Here is a 19,640-nt window from a genome sequence, read left to right as displayed (position 1 = left end):
GGAGCATATTAAAATACAGTGATGTCATGCACACACATTTCTGCATGGTATGCACAGGCACACATACTTGTTTACTGTGATACTTGTTTTTTCTTTGCAAGAGTGCTTTATAAGTACCTGCATAGTATAGTGCACTTTTGTGAATTTACACAGGCGTAAAGTTGGGACTTTATTGACTCAAAAACCCATTAATTCTCCTCTATTATGGGCTGATCATAGTATAGCTAGGTATATTATGCTAATTAATATGCAAACTATAATGCCATCAGAAATGGAAACAATCAAAACATCTTTTCTGGTCAAAACATTCCCTTCTTGACTTTTTCAAATTAGCAGAACATTTGGGGACTCAAGAGATAGCAAACCTATTTAAGGCATTTCTGAAAATTGTACAGTTTGTTTGGCTTTTAATAGAAATTTGCGACTGACGCTTGCGTAAATTCACATAAGCGTGTGCCAGTCATACACGCAACTAGCATAAGTGTTGTGTTCACACCATTCTATATCAATACACGCCAATTGTAAATTCACATAAGCGTGTGCCAGTCATACGCGCAACTAGCATAAGTGTTGTGTTCACGCCATTCTATATCAATACACGCCAATTGTTTAAATTCACATAAGCGTGTGCCAGTCATACGCGCAACTAGCATAAGTGTTGTGTTCACGCCATTCTATATCAATACACGCCAATTGTTTAAATTCACATAAGCGTGTGCCAGTCATACGCGCAACTAGCATAAGTGTTGTGTTCACGCCATTCTACATCAATACACGCCAATTGTTTAAATTCACATAGCGTGTGCCAGTCATACGCCAAGCAACTAGCATAAGTGTTGTGTTCACACCATTCTATATCAATACACGCCAATTGTTTAAATTCACATAAGCGTGTGCCAGTCATACTGCCAAGAACTAGCATAAGTGTTGTGTTCACGCCATTCTATATCAATACACGCCAATTGTTTAAATTCACATAAGCGTGTGCCAGTCATACTGCCAAGCAACTAGCATAAGTGTTGTGTTCACGCCATTCTACATCAATACACGCCAATTGTTTAAATTCACATAAGCGTGTGCCAGTCATACGCGCCTAACTAGCATAAGTGTTGTGTTCACGCCATTCTATATCAATACACGCCAATTGTTTAAATTCACATAAGCGTGCAGCCAGTCATACGCCAACTAGCATAAGTGTTGTGTTCACGCCATTCTATATCAATACACGCCAATTGTTTAAATTCACATAAGCGTGTGCCAGTCATACGCGCAACTAGCATAAGTCACGCCATTCTATATCAATACACGCCAATTGTAAATTCACATAAGCGTGTGCCAGTCATACGCGCAACTAGCATAAGTGTTGTGTTCACGCCATTCTATATCAATACACGCCAATTGTTTAAATTCACATAAGCGTGTGCCAGTCATACGCGCAACTAGCATAAGTGTTGTGTTCACACCATTCTACATCAATACACGCCAATTGTTTAAATTCACATAAGCGTGTGCCAGTCATCACACGCAAGAACTAGCATAAGTGTTGTGTTCACGCCATTCTATATCAATACCGCCAATTGTAAATTCACATAAGCGTGTGCCAGTCATACGCGCAACTAGCATAAGTGTTGTGTTCACGCCATTCTACATCAATACACGCCAATTGTTTAAATTCACATAAGGGCAATTCCATGTTACTCGCGTTACATTTTTGATAAAATCAGCACATTCAATGTCATATAAATACAATTGAACAAGGAGTTGGTTTATTCATCTTCTCTCCACATGTACTTACTGACCCAATGTATCAAATCACGTAAACTTTAATTTTGTAAATAACTAGATGAAACATTTATAGCAAAAATGTGATTGTGACTCAGCATTTGAAAAAAATTACACCTTCAAAATTAGGCTTTTACTTGTTCAATATTTCTCCTCAAACAAACAGCTGCAGACAAAAGTTTATACCACCAAGTAATTACCTTATATCTCAGCTGTATTACAGAAACAAACACCAAGTATATTTGAGATTGGTATTTTTAAAATGGGCAACTTTAAGCTAAATTGAGTGCGTGACTCACGTTACGTGACTCAAGTTACGCTCACTATTTTGATTACATGGTCCCACTTTGAAAGCTTTAAACATGCTCACTTTCATTTCCATTGTGGTCAGTTTTACTTTAGCACTATAAAAATACTGTAATTCAGCATTAAAAAGGACCCTCTCCTCTGGGGTAGGGTGGTGGTGTGGTGTGGTGGGGTGGTATGGGGGCTAATGATGGAAATTTAAAAAAACTGGCAATTTGAATAAGAATACAATTTTCATATACATTTATTACATAAAATGCATTGAAAAACTGTATGGAAACATTCATATACACCAGGCACAAAAAGAAACTTATCAGTTATAGTCATCCTTGCTGTTTAACAACCTGATCATTTTGGATTATTCTGAAATATGCATTTTGTTTATTGGACTTTGCTTTCTCACTTGACACCCTGTTCGTAAAAAATTGAACAAGAATTGACCATGACATACGCCTCCAAACTCTCAAACCCCAAAATTAAAAGTTGCAATTTCAACGATTTTCAATGGGATGCATCGTTGTGTTGTACACAAGCACCACGGGCCGATCAATAAAGCACAGAGTGTAACAGGCACAATTGAATTGTTAAAATTGCAACTTTCGATTTTGGGATTTGGAGGCACATATCTTGGTAAATTTTTGCTCGATTTTCATGCACAGGATGTCAAACGAGAAAGCAAAATCCAACTAACAAAATGTATATTTCAGAATAATGCAAAATTATCAAGTTGTTGAACAGCCAGGGTGACTATAACTGACGAGTTTCTTTTTGTGCCTGGTGTATATATGCAAAACTGATATAGACCATTTATGGTTTGCAAAATGGGTTCCTAAAAATTGTCCATATTTATGTGCAAAGAGGGGTAAGGATTTTTTGGCAGGCTGAGAAGAGGATCAAGCAATTGATGGCAGGCTGAGAGGGGAGGTCAGCTTATTGCAGAGCCCCTAGTAGCAAAATATAAAAGGCTGTCGCTGATCAATGTGGAACACATTCCTCAGACTTGATTTATTCATCTTCTCTTTACATGTATCAAATCACGTAAACTTGTAATTTGTGAATAACTCTATGTAACGATGTAACATTTATTGGCAAAAATGTGGTTGTGACTTTTGTTACTAAAATTACCCCTTCCAAATTGAGCTTTTACTTTTTCAATATTTCTCCTCAAACAAGAAGCTGCACACAGTTTACCTTTTACTGCAGATATACTACAGAAGCAAACATTGAGTACATTTGACTTTGGTATTTTTAAAATGGCCAACTTAGTGCGTGACTCGCGTTAGGTGACTGTTACACACACTATTTGATAACACAGCTCAATTTGAAAGCTCTAAACATGCTCTATTTAATTTATATTGTGGAATTCAACTTTAAACATGATTTTCTGTTCTGGGGTTAGGTGGAGAAACTGGGGTGGAATGGTGGCAGTGGGTGTTTATAATGGGTGTTTATAATGGAAAGTCAAATTGTAAATTTGAATATACAGATGGGGACAAAAACAATTTCCAGTCCTGCAATTTGTTAAGTAATGTACAATAATTATGAGTCCTGGGGAGGGTAAAAGTGGGAGGGAGAAGTTTTAGTGATTATTTATGGATTATTTTCTAGCCCTACTGTATAGAGAGCTGTATAATATGTGTGACTCAAGCGTTACAATATTGTGACTCATTACATTGTGACTCAGCGTTACCATTTTGAATAGTCTGCCTCTGGTGGTACAATTGTAGCAAACCAAAACCTTATGAAATAATTATGAGTTATGACCCAAACCAGGAGGAAAATGAGAGGGAACATTTATAACCCTTTAGATTTTTTACTGCATTAAAAAGTTGTTCTTTTTGTGACTCGCGTTACATGCTTAACTTTATACAATTTGCCGTGCCATCCTGACCATTACCAAACACAGCTTCCTAATTTTTTATTTTTTATTTTGACAAATTATGTATCAAACAACACTATCACAAAAAAGAATTGTTTTTGTTCCATATATTAATGAGAAAAAAATATTAATTACTTTTGACTATCTGCTATTAACAAGATGTAGGAAAATACATTAAATCCTTCAAATCAATGAAAAAAAAATACTGCAGCTGATATTCATTTGAAAATTTCTTTTTTGTTAACTTTAAAGGGTGTATAATCAAAATATATCATCAATCATTGCCAATTGCAAAGTTCATATTTTTGAAAAAATGTCATTTTAACACGGAATTGCCCATAAGCGTGTGCCAGTCATACGCGCAACTAGCATAAGTGTTGTGTTCACGCCATTCTATATCAATACACGCCAATTGTTTAAATTCACATAAGCGTGTACCCAGTCATCTGCCATAACTAGCATAAGTGTTGTGTTCACGCCATTCTATATCAATACACGCCAATTGTTTAAATTCACATAAGCGTGTGCCAGTCATCTGTGCCAACTAGCATAAGTGTTGTGTTCACGCCATTCTATATCAATACACGCCAATTGTAAATTCACATAAGCGTGTGCCAGTCATACGCGCAACTAGCATAAGTGTTGTGTTCACGCCATTCTATATCAATACACGCCAATTGTTTAAATTCACATAAGCGTGTGCCAGTCATCACGCCAACTAAATTGTTCACGCCATTCTATATCAATACACGCCAATTGTTTAAATTCACATAAGCGTGTGCCAGTCATCTGCGCAACTAGCATAAGTGTTGTGTTCACGCCATTCTACATCAATACACGCCAATTGTTTAAATTCACATAAGCGTGTGCCAGTCATACACGCAACTAGCATAAGTGTTGTGTTCACGCCATTCTACATCAATACACGCCAATTGTAAATTCACATAAGCGTGTGCCAGTCATACGCGCAAAGTGTTGTGTTCACGCCATTCTATATCAATACACGCCAATTGTTTAAATTCACATAAGCGTGTGCCAGTCATACGCGCAACTAGCCTAAGTGTCGTGTCCACGCCATTCTACATCAATACACGCCAATTGTTTAATTCACATAAGCGTGTGCCAGTCATACTGCCAAGCAACTAGCATAAGTGTTGTGTTCACGCCATTCTATATCAATACACGCCAATTGTTTAAATTCACATAAGCGTGTGCCAGTCATACTGCAAGAACTAGCATAAGTGTTGTGTTCACGCCATTCTATATCAATACACGCCAATTGTTTAAATTCACATAAGCGTGCAGCCAGTCATACTGCCAAGAACTAGCATAAGTGTTGTGTTCACGCCATTCTATATCAATACACGCCAATTGTAAATTCACATAAGCGTGTGCCAGTCATACGCGCAACTAGCATAAGTGTTGTGTTCACGCCATTCTACATCAATACACGCCAATTGTTTTTGCCTTTGATTCAAAAAGAGCTGAAAGAATCAAAGAAGACTTAACCATAAAGAAATCAACTGAACTTTCGAGAGAGAGAGGTACTTGGAGAATCTTTATTGATGGCACTATGTCAATCTGCTGACAAGAATCATGATGATGATAGTAAGGCAAACAAGCTTTAGCATTATGCCATGATATGGGTGGCAGCAATGCTGTCCTACCTGTTCTACTGTAGTACCAATCTTCTTGGCCAATTCATTCTTCTCCACCACACCAAGATGAGTAAACTTCCACAATAAGTCTCCATCCAGGATGTTCTTATGTGGGTTGCTAAGTGCCCGCTGAGGTGAAACGATTTGTCTGAAATGAAAGCAACAAACATCAAATCAGGTATCAGCAAGTACCCCAGACAACCTTAGTCTCAGTCCCAGCCACGGCTTGTGCTCCTTCCTTACTAACCCTAACACGGACCATGGTTTTTTTCTACCGGGAGACAGACGAACAAGAAAGGAGAGAAGATGAACAAATATTTCACTTGGTACACAGCATCAACAGCAGGTAAATTAGTATTTTTGTACAGGCAAATCACGTTGAATTATAATCACACCAACAAGTGCCACTTTACAAAATAAGCTGAATTTATACTCGTCGGTGAGCGACAGGCAATTGATATTTCACCAATAATGTAGCTTGCTTTTCCGAACTCAAAGGAGTCCTATCCCATTGGCTAAAACCTGATCGCTATCACTTGATGAGGTTGTATGAATTCATCTATAGAGATGTATTTCCAATTCCATTTAAGGGAGTCAAAATCCTATTGAGGTTGTATAGTGTTTCACCATGCTCATTGTACTAGTAACTATGGAATTGACAGCCTTGAAATGATCAGACTGCCACTTGAGATTTAAATATATTCCTAGCTATAATGTACACAGAAAAACAAGTAGGGGTGTTGTGCTGTCATCAGTGGGTCTGAATGGCTACCCAAGTATGGCTTATGGTGGTGTCATATTCATACTTAGATCTTTGAATGCCTACATGTATATCTCAAAACTCTGAATATATCCAGTTATTTTGGTTTCTGTAATATATTTGTTGAAAGAATATGATAAGCTTCAATATGTGTACATTGAAAACCCAGCCTGCGTATTGAAAACAAAAATTGACAAATCAAATTTTCTTGAGTTGGTAACGCTAAAGAGGGTAATGAGCATGCACAGATCGTAAAAGTGAGCCATTTCAGCTGATGAATGGCAACGCCCCATTCGTACAGGTGTCGTACAGTTATCGTACAGGTGGTGTGCTTAGCCTGAGTCGCTCGGCCTATCTCAAACAAAATAGTCATGCATGGCTGTTGAAGAACTAGTGGATTCGCCCTACTATCATGGCAATTTTTTACACAAAGATATAGGGATGATGATGCTCTGCCCACATGCGTATATATGAATTGGGGTGATTGCGCAATGGCATCACGTGGCATGCATGCATGCACAGTGGTTTTCCGTGTAAGATTTTATAGCAATATGATTATTACATAGGCCTAATAATGGAAATTATGTGTTGATTAACCCAAATACAGACCATGATTTTTTGCTATTGGAAGACAGAGAAGGAATGAAAAAGGAAAAAAGATGAACAAATATTTCACTTGGTACCCCTGGTACCCCGGGAATTGAACCTGGGAACCTCAGGTGCCACGCATACGATCACCGACCTCAGACCATGGGTTTTTGCTATCGAAAGACAAATAATTTAATAAAGAAAGGAAAATATATGTTAAAAATACCTAAAAATATATAGTGATAGCTATTGGAATTGTACAGGTCTAGAAAATTAAGATGTTTTGTTAGTAAAGTAAATAATTATCATAATGTCAAAGAACCGAGCCTGAAGGCTAGCTGCCTACCTGTAAGCTCTGGGGTTGAGTCCTCCTACATGAGGTGTGTTACTGGTCATGCCATTTTGCAACATGAATAATCTTCTGTAGATCTTCTCAGTCATCGGTAACAGTAATCCCAACCCTCCATCTAGTGTAGCTAGAATGAGAATAGTAAACAAAAATAAAGTGTGGATATTTTAAAGTGAAGGCAGCTAGTTCTGACAGGTGAGATAGCGGTTTACCTCTCGCTTGAAGCTGTGCGTATCCTGGTTGGAAACAACAAGTTCAGGAAGGGCATTATAGCGTCTTTTTCCCGATCTTAAAGGATTCAAAGCGCTGCAAGATCAGTAGAGAAGGGAGATTGGGAATTGGGATATATGTATAAATAGGAATTCCCATTATGTCATCTTGTCAATTGTGGGTTTGGGATGTTCTCTTGTATGATTGCAGTTTCCAAATACCAATTACCATGCAATATTAAGGAAAAAGGTGTGGGAAATACTAGTTGCATCTTGGGAAGGGTTACACCACTTTTAAAATTGTATCGCAACAGGCAATTTTTTGGGTGGAAATGTCACTGCGATAGGGCTTATTTCGAACACCCACAGTGCATCCCAAACCAAAAAAATAAATAACTTTTTTTTTTTAAATTTCGAGTTTAGTCCCACCCCCCAATTTTGAAAAATGTTCACTCAAAATGGGGTGGGACTATACTCGAGTCAGCTTTCACCAATCACTTCTTTCTCCAGGAAACAGGCTTTTTCTGCACTAATCCACTTTATTGACAGATGTGTTGCTTTGAAAACCAAACTTGAGCAAATTGACAGAAGAATATATTCCCCTTTTGAGAAGAGAAGCACTTTGCTGTACTCGAAATCTGCTTTGATTATATTGCTGGACTAATAGCACATTATTAGCTGTGTAAACTGACTGACTCATCAGTACTTCTCTTTGTGAAGGCACATAAACTGTATACAAATTAGAAGGCCTACATCCACTGCCAAGAGAAACCGTCCCTTCTCTCTTATATACCAAAGTGATACACAGGAAATTCCCAGCTATGATTTTCCCAACATTATGCAAATTATGCAATTGTCACATTGAGACACATGGTGATTTCCCAGATCCAAAAATAGATATAATTGAATTTGTTTTTCCGATCAAAATGGGATTGCATGAGAGGGGATTCCCAAAATGTCATTACACACCAACTCTTACAAGGGGGTTCTCATCTCTCATGAAATAGCTTTAAATTGTAAACAAAGATAAATAATCAAATTAAATTACATAGGGCACATCACAATACCGACTGACATCTCACAAGTTAATTGCACCAGTTTCCAGGTGCTATTTTGTTACTTTGCCATAATCATGCAGATGCAGGAAAATAGTAAAAACTTCTAAACCCCTACTATCACATAATGTCACAACCCTGTGGCATTGCCGTTCTTTTAGCTGATGTGAGTTGTTTTAACAACTCACATCATTAAAATACACTGCCGATTCTGGGGATGCGGCTGTTGCAAAAATAGCATACACTTTGGGCTTTTTTGTAGAGGACAATAAGACATATATGAAACACTGATCCAACACCTTAGAACCAGCAGTTTTGACTACTTTCCCTCAACACATGTTGCATTACTCAACCTACCCATGAAGACAGCATGTCTCCTCTCAACTGGGCCACCAGAAGGTTTATCTGTAGCAGGATCAGTCAGCTTGCATCTCACACGCACAAATGTATTCACATGTGCACCAATGTTCATGTCTGCTCTTCTAAGAAGTCTGGTCCCACCAAAACTCTCCCTGGCTGGAATATAAACAGAATTTGAGAGAAAATCTCTGTAATTTATTAAAATCATATTAAGATTTATATGGGGTTTACTCCTGATTGGATTAAAACAAATTAAAAGACAAGTGGGATGGCAGGAGCCATATTTTTCCAGTTTTAGCCATTGAAGTAAGAAATCTGCAGTGTACTTCAATAATATTAATACATTGATCTTATAGGAAATGAGGTAAAGAAGCCTTTAGTCGCATTTATATTTCCATAGGTCATGTAGTTCTTGGGTTAAAGGAGTATTTCATGATCCTAGCATCCTCTTTTTATGACATTTCTCAGTAGATATCAACAAAAAAAAGCTTATGCCCAGAATTTCAGTTGATTCCGATTTTGCGTTTGCGAGTTATGATGTATACCACCATTCTATACAATAACATTTGATGAAGACCAAGTATCATGTTCTGCAGGGGTCCAGGGGGTGTAGCCACGGGGGGATGGTGGTGCAAGGGGGCTGCACCCCCTGAATTTTTATAATTTTGACAGTGATTCTAAACATTTCAGTTTTTTTTAAGTTATTTATTTTTTAGGTCAAGGAGTGTCCCTGGAGCTAAATGCTAGGATCATTCATGGTTGACTTACACACACAAAAGAAATTGTTTGTGTTTTTAATATGCAAAGTGATAATTTGTGTTCATGTCATACTCTATTAACAATTGATTTTGTATCCATATTGAAATCAATAATAATCAATAATGACATGAACACAAATTATCACTTTGCAAAACACAAACAATTATTTGCACACAATACACTCCGCTCTGAGAAAGATTGAAATTTGCGATGAGTTTGTTTACGCAATGGTCACATCCACACCGAAACATTGTCTCCTGTACTAAGTTATTCTTAGTCATAATTGAAGCCTGTGATGCAGTCAAAAACACTAGTAACCATGACATCTTCACCTTTCCATTTTCCTGTTCAGGTTTTGCATTATTTTTTTTTCAACAATGAATGATCCTAGCATTTAGAGCTAGGTCAATTTTTTTTTTGCAACCGGATTTAAAAATCCAGGGGAAATGTTAAAAATCCGGGCAAGTCACATCCCAAAAAGCGCTTGATAGTAGGCACATATGCTAATTATTTAGTTTTTATGGTACATGCTTCACCTTAGCAGGGAGTAAGATAATGTGAGACACAATTAATATATAAATGATGCAAGCCCGAGAAATTATGATTTAAATGATGATTTTGGGGCTCACACAATCAGGACTCAGCAAGGATTTAATTTACTGGTCCAGTCTTAACCACTGCACTACATGAGTTCACAGTACTGTACTCGGGCAATTCTAATAAATACAATATTTTAGATTACACTGATGCAAAACAATTCAGTGTCAAATTTCAGCCAAATTATATATTTTCCTTAATTATGCCTTTTGAAGACACAATAGAGAGCTGACTGTCACCATAAATCTTGGCAACCATCAATAGTTGTGATTACATGCAGGGGTGAATAAGTTTTGCAAGCCAAGAAACAAGCAGTGATTCTTACCATTTGGGTAGTAGTGGTACAGGATCAGGTTCTTGTCAGCATCAGAAACTATGGAGAAAAATAAAAGAAAATAGGAAATTAAACATGTATTCAATTATATATATACATAAAGTTGTGTTTCTTCTTTCATTAAATAGAGTGCTCGATCCTGTGAAGGAGAGTGTGTACATAACATTAAAAGAAACAAATTTACTCCATTTTTATTGTAGTGAAAATGGAGTAAATTTGTTTCTTTTAATGTTATGCAATTATATATATATATATTCATAATCTTATCTGAGATAGCGTGATAGTACACAAATTGTGTAAATCTGGACACACACACTCCACAAACAAAAATACAAAAACAAAACTAAAAACATTCTGTAAAAGAACAATCTCATCACAGAACCTGTGATCTCATACACAAAGTAAATAAATGAATAAATAAATTGATTTTACCAAAAGAGTTTTTGAAAATACAGATTTAGATTTTTTAACCAAGTTACTGAATTGCTTTTATGGCGTTCATCTCACACATTGATGTTGCACATACAATATTGATTTCATGTGACAAATGCACTACAAATTTCCTATTGTTTTCTTTAGTTTTTCAAACATTTTTTCTTTACTTTCTTGAAATGGGATGTTTCTAACAACAGTGTAATGGGTCACAAAAAAGGGGGAAAAATAAAATAAAATAAAATAATATCAATAATTAAAAAAAAACCTACCCAAGAATGCCATCATTTTGTCATCTACCATGAACTCACAGCTGTACACTTCTAAAGGCTTGGGATCCTAAAATAATAAACAAACAAACAAACACAATATTTAAAGCATTGGAAATGTGAATATCCACTGGTTATAAGAAAAATTCAATAGAAAAAATATAAATGAAAAAGGAGAAGACTACATACAAGAAGGGACAATAATATATGCCTTGTTGCATGGACATGTATAGTATTTAAGTCTACAGAAACTTGACCACATGTGTTTACACCAGTCAATCAGCAGCTACAGTCTGTCCACATAGCAGTACAAAGTAAATAGACCTTGCAAACCGGAGGTATGAGAATTATAGTTTCAGTGCAACGTGTGTGTAAATGCTTCTTTGGCGCGCCAGCTGCGGCATGATTTGTACTTGTCAAGCGCACCACGCTCTTTACGCGTCAGGTTTTTTTTACCACGCAGTGCGTGTGACGCAAAGCATCAATCCCCGATACCACAGATTTGGTTTGTACTTCTATGTGGACAGACTGTAAGAGACTTACTATATTTGTTCCAATAAGTGCCTTTGAGCCAATAAGCGCCCATCCAACTCAATTAACAAAATGCAGATTCATTAACTGCCCACCCAATCCGTTTGTTAAGATTCTGAATTTTGGCAACCTTGTAATCGCAAAACAGTTCGCATAAACATTGAGGACAGCATCCTTACAGTGCACATCATGTCAATATCCACACAGCACCACAATGGATTGGGACATTCAACGGTAGGCATCCTGCTCTTTTTGAAACTGACTGTGAGCTATATGTACATGTATGGCTCTCTGCACACAGGTCCAATCACTAGGAAGCTTTTGGGGATATTCAAACACCACCTCCTACAGACATAGTACTCTCAGGGTTTGTTTACCAAATTGTAAATGTACCGTGGAGACTGATATGTGGATGGATTATTACTTCTCCTTGTCTACTATGATGATGAACAGTTCAGGAGCCAGTACATCACTCTCTCTAGAGTTCTAGTTGTTACATGGATACAACCTTTGCATGTTCCTACAATTCTCTACTTATCAGCAGGGTTTTCTTTAAGCATTTTGCTGATTTTTTTTGACATTTTCAAATTTTTTTGACCACACACCCATCCATGTCAATTTAAATTCACATACCCATCCCTCTTTACACACTCAACTTACCCGACTGACAAGGGCCAGGGTCCTGTCCTGCACTTGATATTGTAGGAGATACACACTCTTGCTGATATCCGAGACTAAGACAAAGTTCTTGATGCTAACAGCATTGTGGATGTAGATCTGGGTATCCACAAAGGCAAGGCCTATGAGATCATTGTCTTTGAAGGTCCATAGGTAAATCTGGATTAGGATTGATAAAAGTGACACAAGAAATATAGGAGACAAGTGGACATTTTTGTGCTAGTTATTTTTGCACTTTTACATTTCAAGCAGCTACTGCATAAACAATAACACACAAATATATTACTTTTGTGTATAGGTCAATGGATGAAAGCTTAGAATCTCAAATTTTAAAACAAAGTGAAAAAATTCAGCGCAAAATTTTTTTGACTTTTACATTAATCCATGTTTGTTGTTTGTAATCCATGTTTGTTGTTTGTAACAAGACATCACTAACATACATAACGTACAAGTTGTTAGTGTATTTGCTCATACCTAAGCATAAATTTGTTGTGAAAAAGGTTAGTAAATGTGTTTTCCAAAAATGAGAATTAAAATTAGTCTTTGTACAAGTCTTAGGGGCTGATATTCAAAGCATACGATAAATGCCCTAAACGCATGTTTTGGTCCTTATTTCAAAAAATTGACCAAACATTAAAATGCGACTATTATTGCCAGTTAGGACTAACTAAAGGATAAATTCATAGTACAGGGTGAGTCAAAAAAAGTGCAATAGAGCAAAGAATGGATATTTATGCAAGAACCAAGACAAACTTTCCCATTATTGAAAAATTTTATAAATGCCACACTCAAAAATCACCTTCTGTGAAAATATGAAATGAATCGCGACTAACGTTTCATTTTTATAAGTCCTTTTGCTGCGATACCCAATTTCATTATTTGTCCACGAGATACCATGTAATTTGAATGAGAGCACAAAATTCACGGTAAAGGCATTAGCTCTGAAACTGACATCAACTTAAAAAAGGTTGATTTTTGCGTTATTTTAATTTCTTTTTTTCTGTTCAAACAAACTTCCTAACATTACTTCATACCTTCATACCTCACTCAACTCCAACTCCATTTTTTTAATCCCAATATGCCCAACTTACTGGATATTTTGTAATTCACTTCAATTTGCGCGCATTTTATTTTGACATTTGAAAAAACCCGCCTACAAATTTGTATGTTTTAGATTGAGAATAAACATCTTTAAATTAAGGTAAAATGAAAATAACAACAAATAATGTTTCTTTTCCTTAAAAAAGACAAGGGCAATAAAACCTTGGGTGCTCCATTTAATTTCAATGCCAATGAGGTTAAGAAAATGGCAGTTGTTCCAAATCTACCTTACACATAGAGTGCGCTGACATTCAGATTTTAGATGTCTCTTGGACAAACATTGAAATTGGGTATTGCTATAAAATGTGTCATAAAAACAAAACGGTAAATGCCAATTCCTTCACACAAGGTTGCTGATGAATATATCTTATATAAAATGTTTTCAAATCTAAAAGGTTTAACTCGGTTCTTTAATAAAAATGGATTATTTTCTCTATTGCACTTTTTTTGACTCACCCTGTAGATATTCACGTGAAAATTGTTTTTCCATTTTTATGAAACTTTTTGTTCATTTTCAGCCAATTTTACAAATGACCTTTGACCTCAGTATGTGACCTTGAACACCACCATTACATAAAGTTCCCATAATGCAGCTTTGGCTCAAGGTTGATATAAAATTGGTTCAATTGAGCCCATATTTTTGGTCAAGCTATTAGTTTTGAAATATTGGACAAGACAAAGTCGAGTCCAATATTTTAAAACTCATAGCGAGACCAACAAATATTGGGCCTAAAGCATCCAATTTTATTATTATTATGTTTTGGATCCAATATTTTCACACATCCACACCTGGATTCATCAAAATGTAATAATGGTTGAAATAGGATTTAAACTGTTCATGAGACCAAAGTTTAAAAGCCAAATATAATTGCTGACGGACACACAGACACCCGACTTGTGATGCCATTAGGTCTTTTCCTTCAGACGACCTAAAAAAATGGAAATAAAAAATGAATTTGCCGTTTCAGCTGAAATGGAGGTGCTATAAAAATGAATGCGTGAGACATAGCATTTTTTATCCTAATAAGGCATCCTTTGGACTTGTCATATTTTTCATCCAAACTCTTCATATGTATACATTACCTTCTGTCCCACACAGCTCAGTAGATAACCCATGACATCACATAAACATGATACTGGTCCTTTCTGTTCCTTGTCATATAATACCTGTAACAAAAATGAAGAACCAATTGATGAACTCGCTATTTTCTTTCTGGCAATTTTGTCATGCTTAAGATACACAAGCTTAATAATCCTCTAAGACCTATTGTAGACTACACAGGAAGCATAGGGTACAACACATTGAGAGCCTTGGCTGTTGGAGGTTGAAGACATCATGGCTTTAATGAAGTTTATCCTGACAATGACTTACTTAAAGGCCCATTCAGTGATTTGCAGATCCGGACGATTGTAAAAATCATCAAAATTCTGATTTTGGTACTTTTGTCATTGTCATAAATGTGTTAACATAGCCTGTTAGTGGTTCAGCTGAAAGCTGATTTAAGACAAAAATAAGTGATCTATATGGATCTGTAATTTATATACTGACAGTATCTAAATTAGCTGCATGTATTTGAATGGGGCTTCAACTTTGTCAATACTGTTGTTTTCTTTGTTTTTTTGCCAAATTTTTCATTTCAAAAATACCAACTGACAATTTGAATGACTTATCCTTCACTTTTAAGCAATTTATGAACAATTGTAATTTTTTACACTTTAGCTGGGATCAGTGAATGGGTCTTTAACCTTCCGTGGAACCATTTACAAACAAAAATTTGGTGCAGCGATGGGTTCGCCAGTTAGTCCCCTCACAGCTTACATCTTTATGGAAAGATTCGAGCAACATGCCAACCTCATTGCTCCACTACAGTGCAAACCCCACCTCTAGAAACGCTTTGTGGACAACATTCTTGAAATAGTTAAAAACAACAACACCGAAACGTTGCTGGAACACTTAAATTAGGAGTCGCCAATAGTCATTAGTTGTGACTATTACTGGTAGTCGCGACTATGACTATTTAAAACAAACATCGACTAACACAACTATATTTTTATGTTAAAAAATGATGTTAAAATCACCAAATATCCGCACCAAAACCAACTAAATACTAACATATAAACTGAGAAAATGTGATAAAAACGTTAAGCATTGTCTTACCGATAGTAACATTAACAAGTCCATAAATCATCTAAAATTGGTGTTGTTGACTTATTGACTGGTAAATTTGCACCTATCTTTCACCCGATTTTTCGGTCCAATTTTGACCACATATAGTCACGACAATAGTTGTAGTCGTGACTATTTGCTGCCGACTAGTCGACTAGAAAAAAAAGTGATAGTCGCCCAACTTAAAATTCCCATATGAGGAAGAACAATACCCCCAATTTCCATTTGTGGGACACGCTTATAATCCGTAAACCTAACAACTCCATCCAACTTATGAAGAAACATGACCAATTATGATTCCAAATTTACCAAAAAGGGGCTTATTATTATGCCAAAAATGGGCCCCATATTTGTGTTACATTCCCACATGGGTATTTGTACTGACCTTGATGTTGTTCTTGGTCAGTGGTTGTCCAGGCTCAGGCACTACTTCTATGACATCATATATACAGATCTGAAATCACACATTGACAATTTATGAAAGTATTAATTACTCTTATGCTTCAAAATCTTTACAAGTCCTAAAATCAAAACACTGCACAATCAAAAAATAATTTTCTCTGCAATTATCTAGAATGAATTCATCTTCAACATTTCAATATTTTATGTCAGTGATTATGAGACACAGTACAGACATTTCATCATGTTTTTCTATTATATATAAGCAGATGATTATGACGTGTCATGGTTGAGCATTTCTTCATTCTCTGAACAATCTTTTAAAAATAAAAAGAACAGCAACCAATATCTGCTTCATAATTCATTAACATGATTATTGTTGCACCCATAAAAAAAGCCCTAAGAGACATTTTTTTCCTTCTTTATCCATATCTCTGGTATTTCAAAATCAATTTCAGTCAGCATTGTCTGAAATAACAGAGAGGTCAATAGCGCATAACTAACTTTGTTTCTTGACATTTGTACACAAATTTAAAAGTATTGTCTAGTAAAGTGACTAGTCCCTCATGTCACTTTGCAGACTCTATACAGGACCCAAACGAATCCTTGTGGAACACCTCCGACACTTACCCTCCCTTTAGTCTGTATATCTTCTCCATACAGTGAGGTTGTTGCTATTGCTAGGTATCCTTTCCTGCCTGTAACTGTTGATTCACATAACAAATTAACAGACTTTAAGCAGGTCACATGCTCATACTCCTCATAGTCAATCCTGGTAATAAAGAAACACATAATAACACCAGTATGTATAAACAAAGGCAGTATAATCAAGTATGCACTAATTAGTGACATGGGTGCGTAACCCCAAAGGCAATACTATTTTTCAGAGCCCTGGATGGTCATTTACATTATATAATCATCTCAGTAACCAATAAAAATAGAGCTTATAAATCTCACAGCAATTTTAAGCGTAATCCCTTGCAGCTCTACTGACTATTCTTACCGCATCTGTTATTGGTTCAATACATGATACAGCCCTCTTTGTAACCAATCAAAATAGTTCTTAAAGGCTGATAATTTGGACCCATTGTGCCCATGGGGTTAAGCAAATTATTGCAAGCGGATCGAATCATTTACTGATTAATGAAAATTAACTTGATATTTTATGCAAAAGAATGTGAAAAAGTGAAAATGAATAAAATGTGAATACATACTTTGTATTAGGAATTGGTTCCCAACTAAGAGGTGAAAAGAGCTGAATGGAAAACTGCTCCTTGTTGGAATGTATGAATCTCTCATCTGTCAAAACAAGGAAACAACTAGAAATGTTACGGTTTTCGATGCAAGGTGTTGATTGGGATGCCTCCACCATGGGGCGATATAAATTCAGAAAGATATTATAACAGCTAAATGTCAAACTGTATGAATGGTAAATAAATCAACATAACCTCAAATGACCTTTGTCCTCAGCATATGACCTTGAATACCACCAATAGACGAGGGTTCCCATAGTGCAGCTATGAGCCAAGTTTGGTTGCAATAGGAATAGAAGTGTTCATGAGACTAAATTTTAATTTGATGTCAAATTAACTTTGCCCTCAGTTATGTGACCTTGGATACCGGTCTATAGGACAAAAAGTACAATGTTGACGTTGAACCGTTCAAATCCTATTGCAACCAAATTTGGCTCAAATGAACAGATGAAATTGTATTGCAATTGGTTCATAGCTGCTTTATGGGTACCTTTCTTGTGTTGGTCATGTTGCACTGGATAGTAAATTAGTACAGAAAATTGAAATAAAAGCATTGCACTGCGATGTACAAACCTCGTTCTATCTCTTCTTCTTCCTTCTCCTCTCCGTTGAATCTTGGGATACTGGTCATTGCTGTTAAAGTACTGGTCACAACTGAGTAAGTCTGAGTACAAAACAATACAATATTTATTTATTTATTTATTTATTTATTTATTTGGAAAACGCTTTTATAACAGCGGCACCCACCGTCTTGGTGGTGCATCCATATAAACAAAAGTTAACAAGAGTTAAAAGGTGATACTGAAAGTATTTACAAAAGTTAACAATACAAACAGAAATACTAAAAAGAATACTTAAAATACTAAAGTTAAAATACTAAAAAGAATACTAAGTTGGCTTGCATTCAACGTCCACCCGTGGGTCAGATGAAGTGAGGAAAAAAGAATGAAGCAAATAAAGCCAGCATCAAAAGCCAATTGGCCCCTGGGTGGAAGCTGAGTGCCAGCCACTTAAAACTACATCAACTGGGTATATACATTATTATACAATAGACAAGATTGTAATCAGTGTGGTGAAGAATTAATTACTTAAGGAAATCATTACGTGCCTTCCATGTTCTTTTCAGTAAAGATTTACATGTGACATCAAAACAAACATTAGCAGTGTGAACTAAGTCACTAGGAAAAGTTGGTAAAAATTGGGTGCAGTCACCAAGCAAGATAAATAATTTCTCATCAATGTTGCTTGTAATAAATAATTCCCATACATATAATAGACCATTCCTTTCTAAACTTTCCTTCAATCTTTTGAACTCATTAGAACGAATATCATTGTACACTCGGCAAGAAAATATAAAATGCCTAATATCTTCTATATTACTATGACACAAATCACATAAACCAGAAGTTTTACTATTATGCCAAGAGGCAACTCTACCGATTAGAGGCAGTGTATTTGATCTTGCCTTAAACTTTAAGCTGGCACCATAAAAATCCAATTTATCTTGAAGATAATTCTCCAGATTGGGCTTATTCTTAAAACGTATGTAATCACACAATGAGGATTTATTACAAGCTGTATTGTACCAACTTCTATTGTAATGATCTTGATTTGCATCTTGAAACAATCTAATCCACGAGGTTGATGAATATACACAGACCGAAAGATTTGGTCAAAACCACTGTCATTTAAAGTCTCTTCAATGCAACCGATAATTTAATACAAAGTTATTTCTAAATTTTGCTTGTCAAAACTAAAAATGAGTTTACTTTGACAAGCAAGAATTATAGTTTTATTTTAACAAGCATTTATGTGATCCCATTGAATTCAAATTTTGCAACTTTTCAATTGGAACCAATTTTCAAAAAATCATTAACATCTAGACAATTTGGAGTTCTTTTTACACAAACTCAAGCTAACAAAATTCTTAGCACATTCATAGCAATGTCAATGGTTTGATTCAATCATGTTCAAAATTATAACCACTTAAACAAGTGTGTACTTTCTTTTTGTGTGCAGCATAGTTCAGTGCCTGGTGCTGATCTACTTTGAATGTTAAAACAGGAGAAATTGATTGAATTCTGGGTTGATATTGTCCTTATATGTGGCCGTCCAGGTCCAAACGCTCGTAAAGTCTGCCCCTGGTCAAATTTGTTTTCTTCCGTGTTTAGAAA

General features: G+C 36.0%; 1 protein-coding gene across 4 annotated transcripts in view; it reads right to left on the bottom strand.

The window, feature by feature from the left end:
- Positions 1–19,640, bottom strand: part of LOC140136337 (cleavage and polyadenylation specificity factor subunit 1-like) — a 68,934-nt gene that overhangs the window by 2,191 nt on the left and 47,103 nt on the right. For all 4 annotated transcript variants that reach the window (XM_072158064.1, XM_072158065.1, XM_072158066.1 and 1 more), the window contains 11 exons: positions 18,040–18,130; positions 17,428–17,512; positions 16,844–16,985; positions 16,200–16,268; positions 14,731–14,814; positions 12,529–12,705; positions 11,341–11,407; positions 10,628–10,675; positions 8,944–9,102; positions 7,320–7,449; positions 5,635–5,773 (listed from right to left, as the gene is read on the bottom strand). In XM_072158064.1, the coding sequence (XP_072014165.1) occupies positions 5,635–5,773; positions 7,320–7,449; positions 8,944–9,102; positions 10,628–10,675; positions 11,341–11,407; positions 12,529–12,705; positions 14,731–14,814; positions 16,200–16,268; positions 16,844–16,985; positions 17,428–17,512; positions 18,040–18,130 (1,191 nt within the window). The remainder of the gene's footprint in view (positions 1–5,634; positions 5,774–7,319; positions 7,450–8,943; positions 9,103–10,627; positions 10,676–11,340; positions 11,408–12,528; positions 12,706–14,730; positions 14,815–16,199; positions 16,269–16,843; positions 16,986–17,427; positions 17,513–18,039; positions 18,131–19,640) is intronic.

The sequence above is a fragment of the Amphiura filiformis genome, chromosome 16, assembly GCF_039555335.1.
Source record: "Amphiura filiformis chromosome 16, Afil_fr2py, whole genome shotgun sequence".
Taxonomy (NCBI): Eukaryota; Metazoa; Echinodermata; class Ophiuroidea; order Amphilepidida; family Amphiuridae; genus Amphiura; species Amphiura filiformis.
This window is presented reverse-complemented; position numbering and strand designations above follow the sequence as displayed.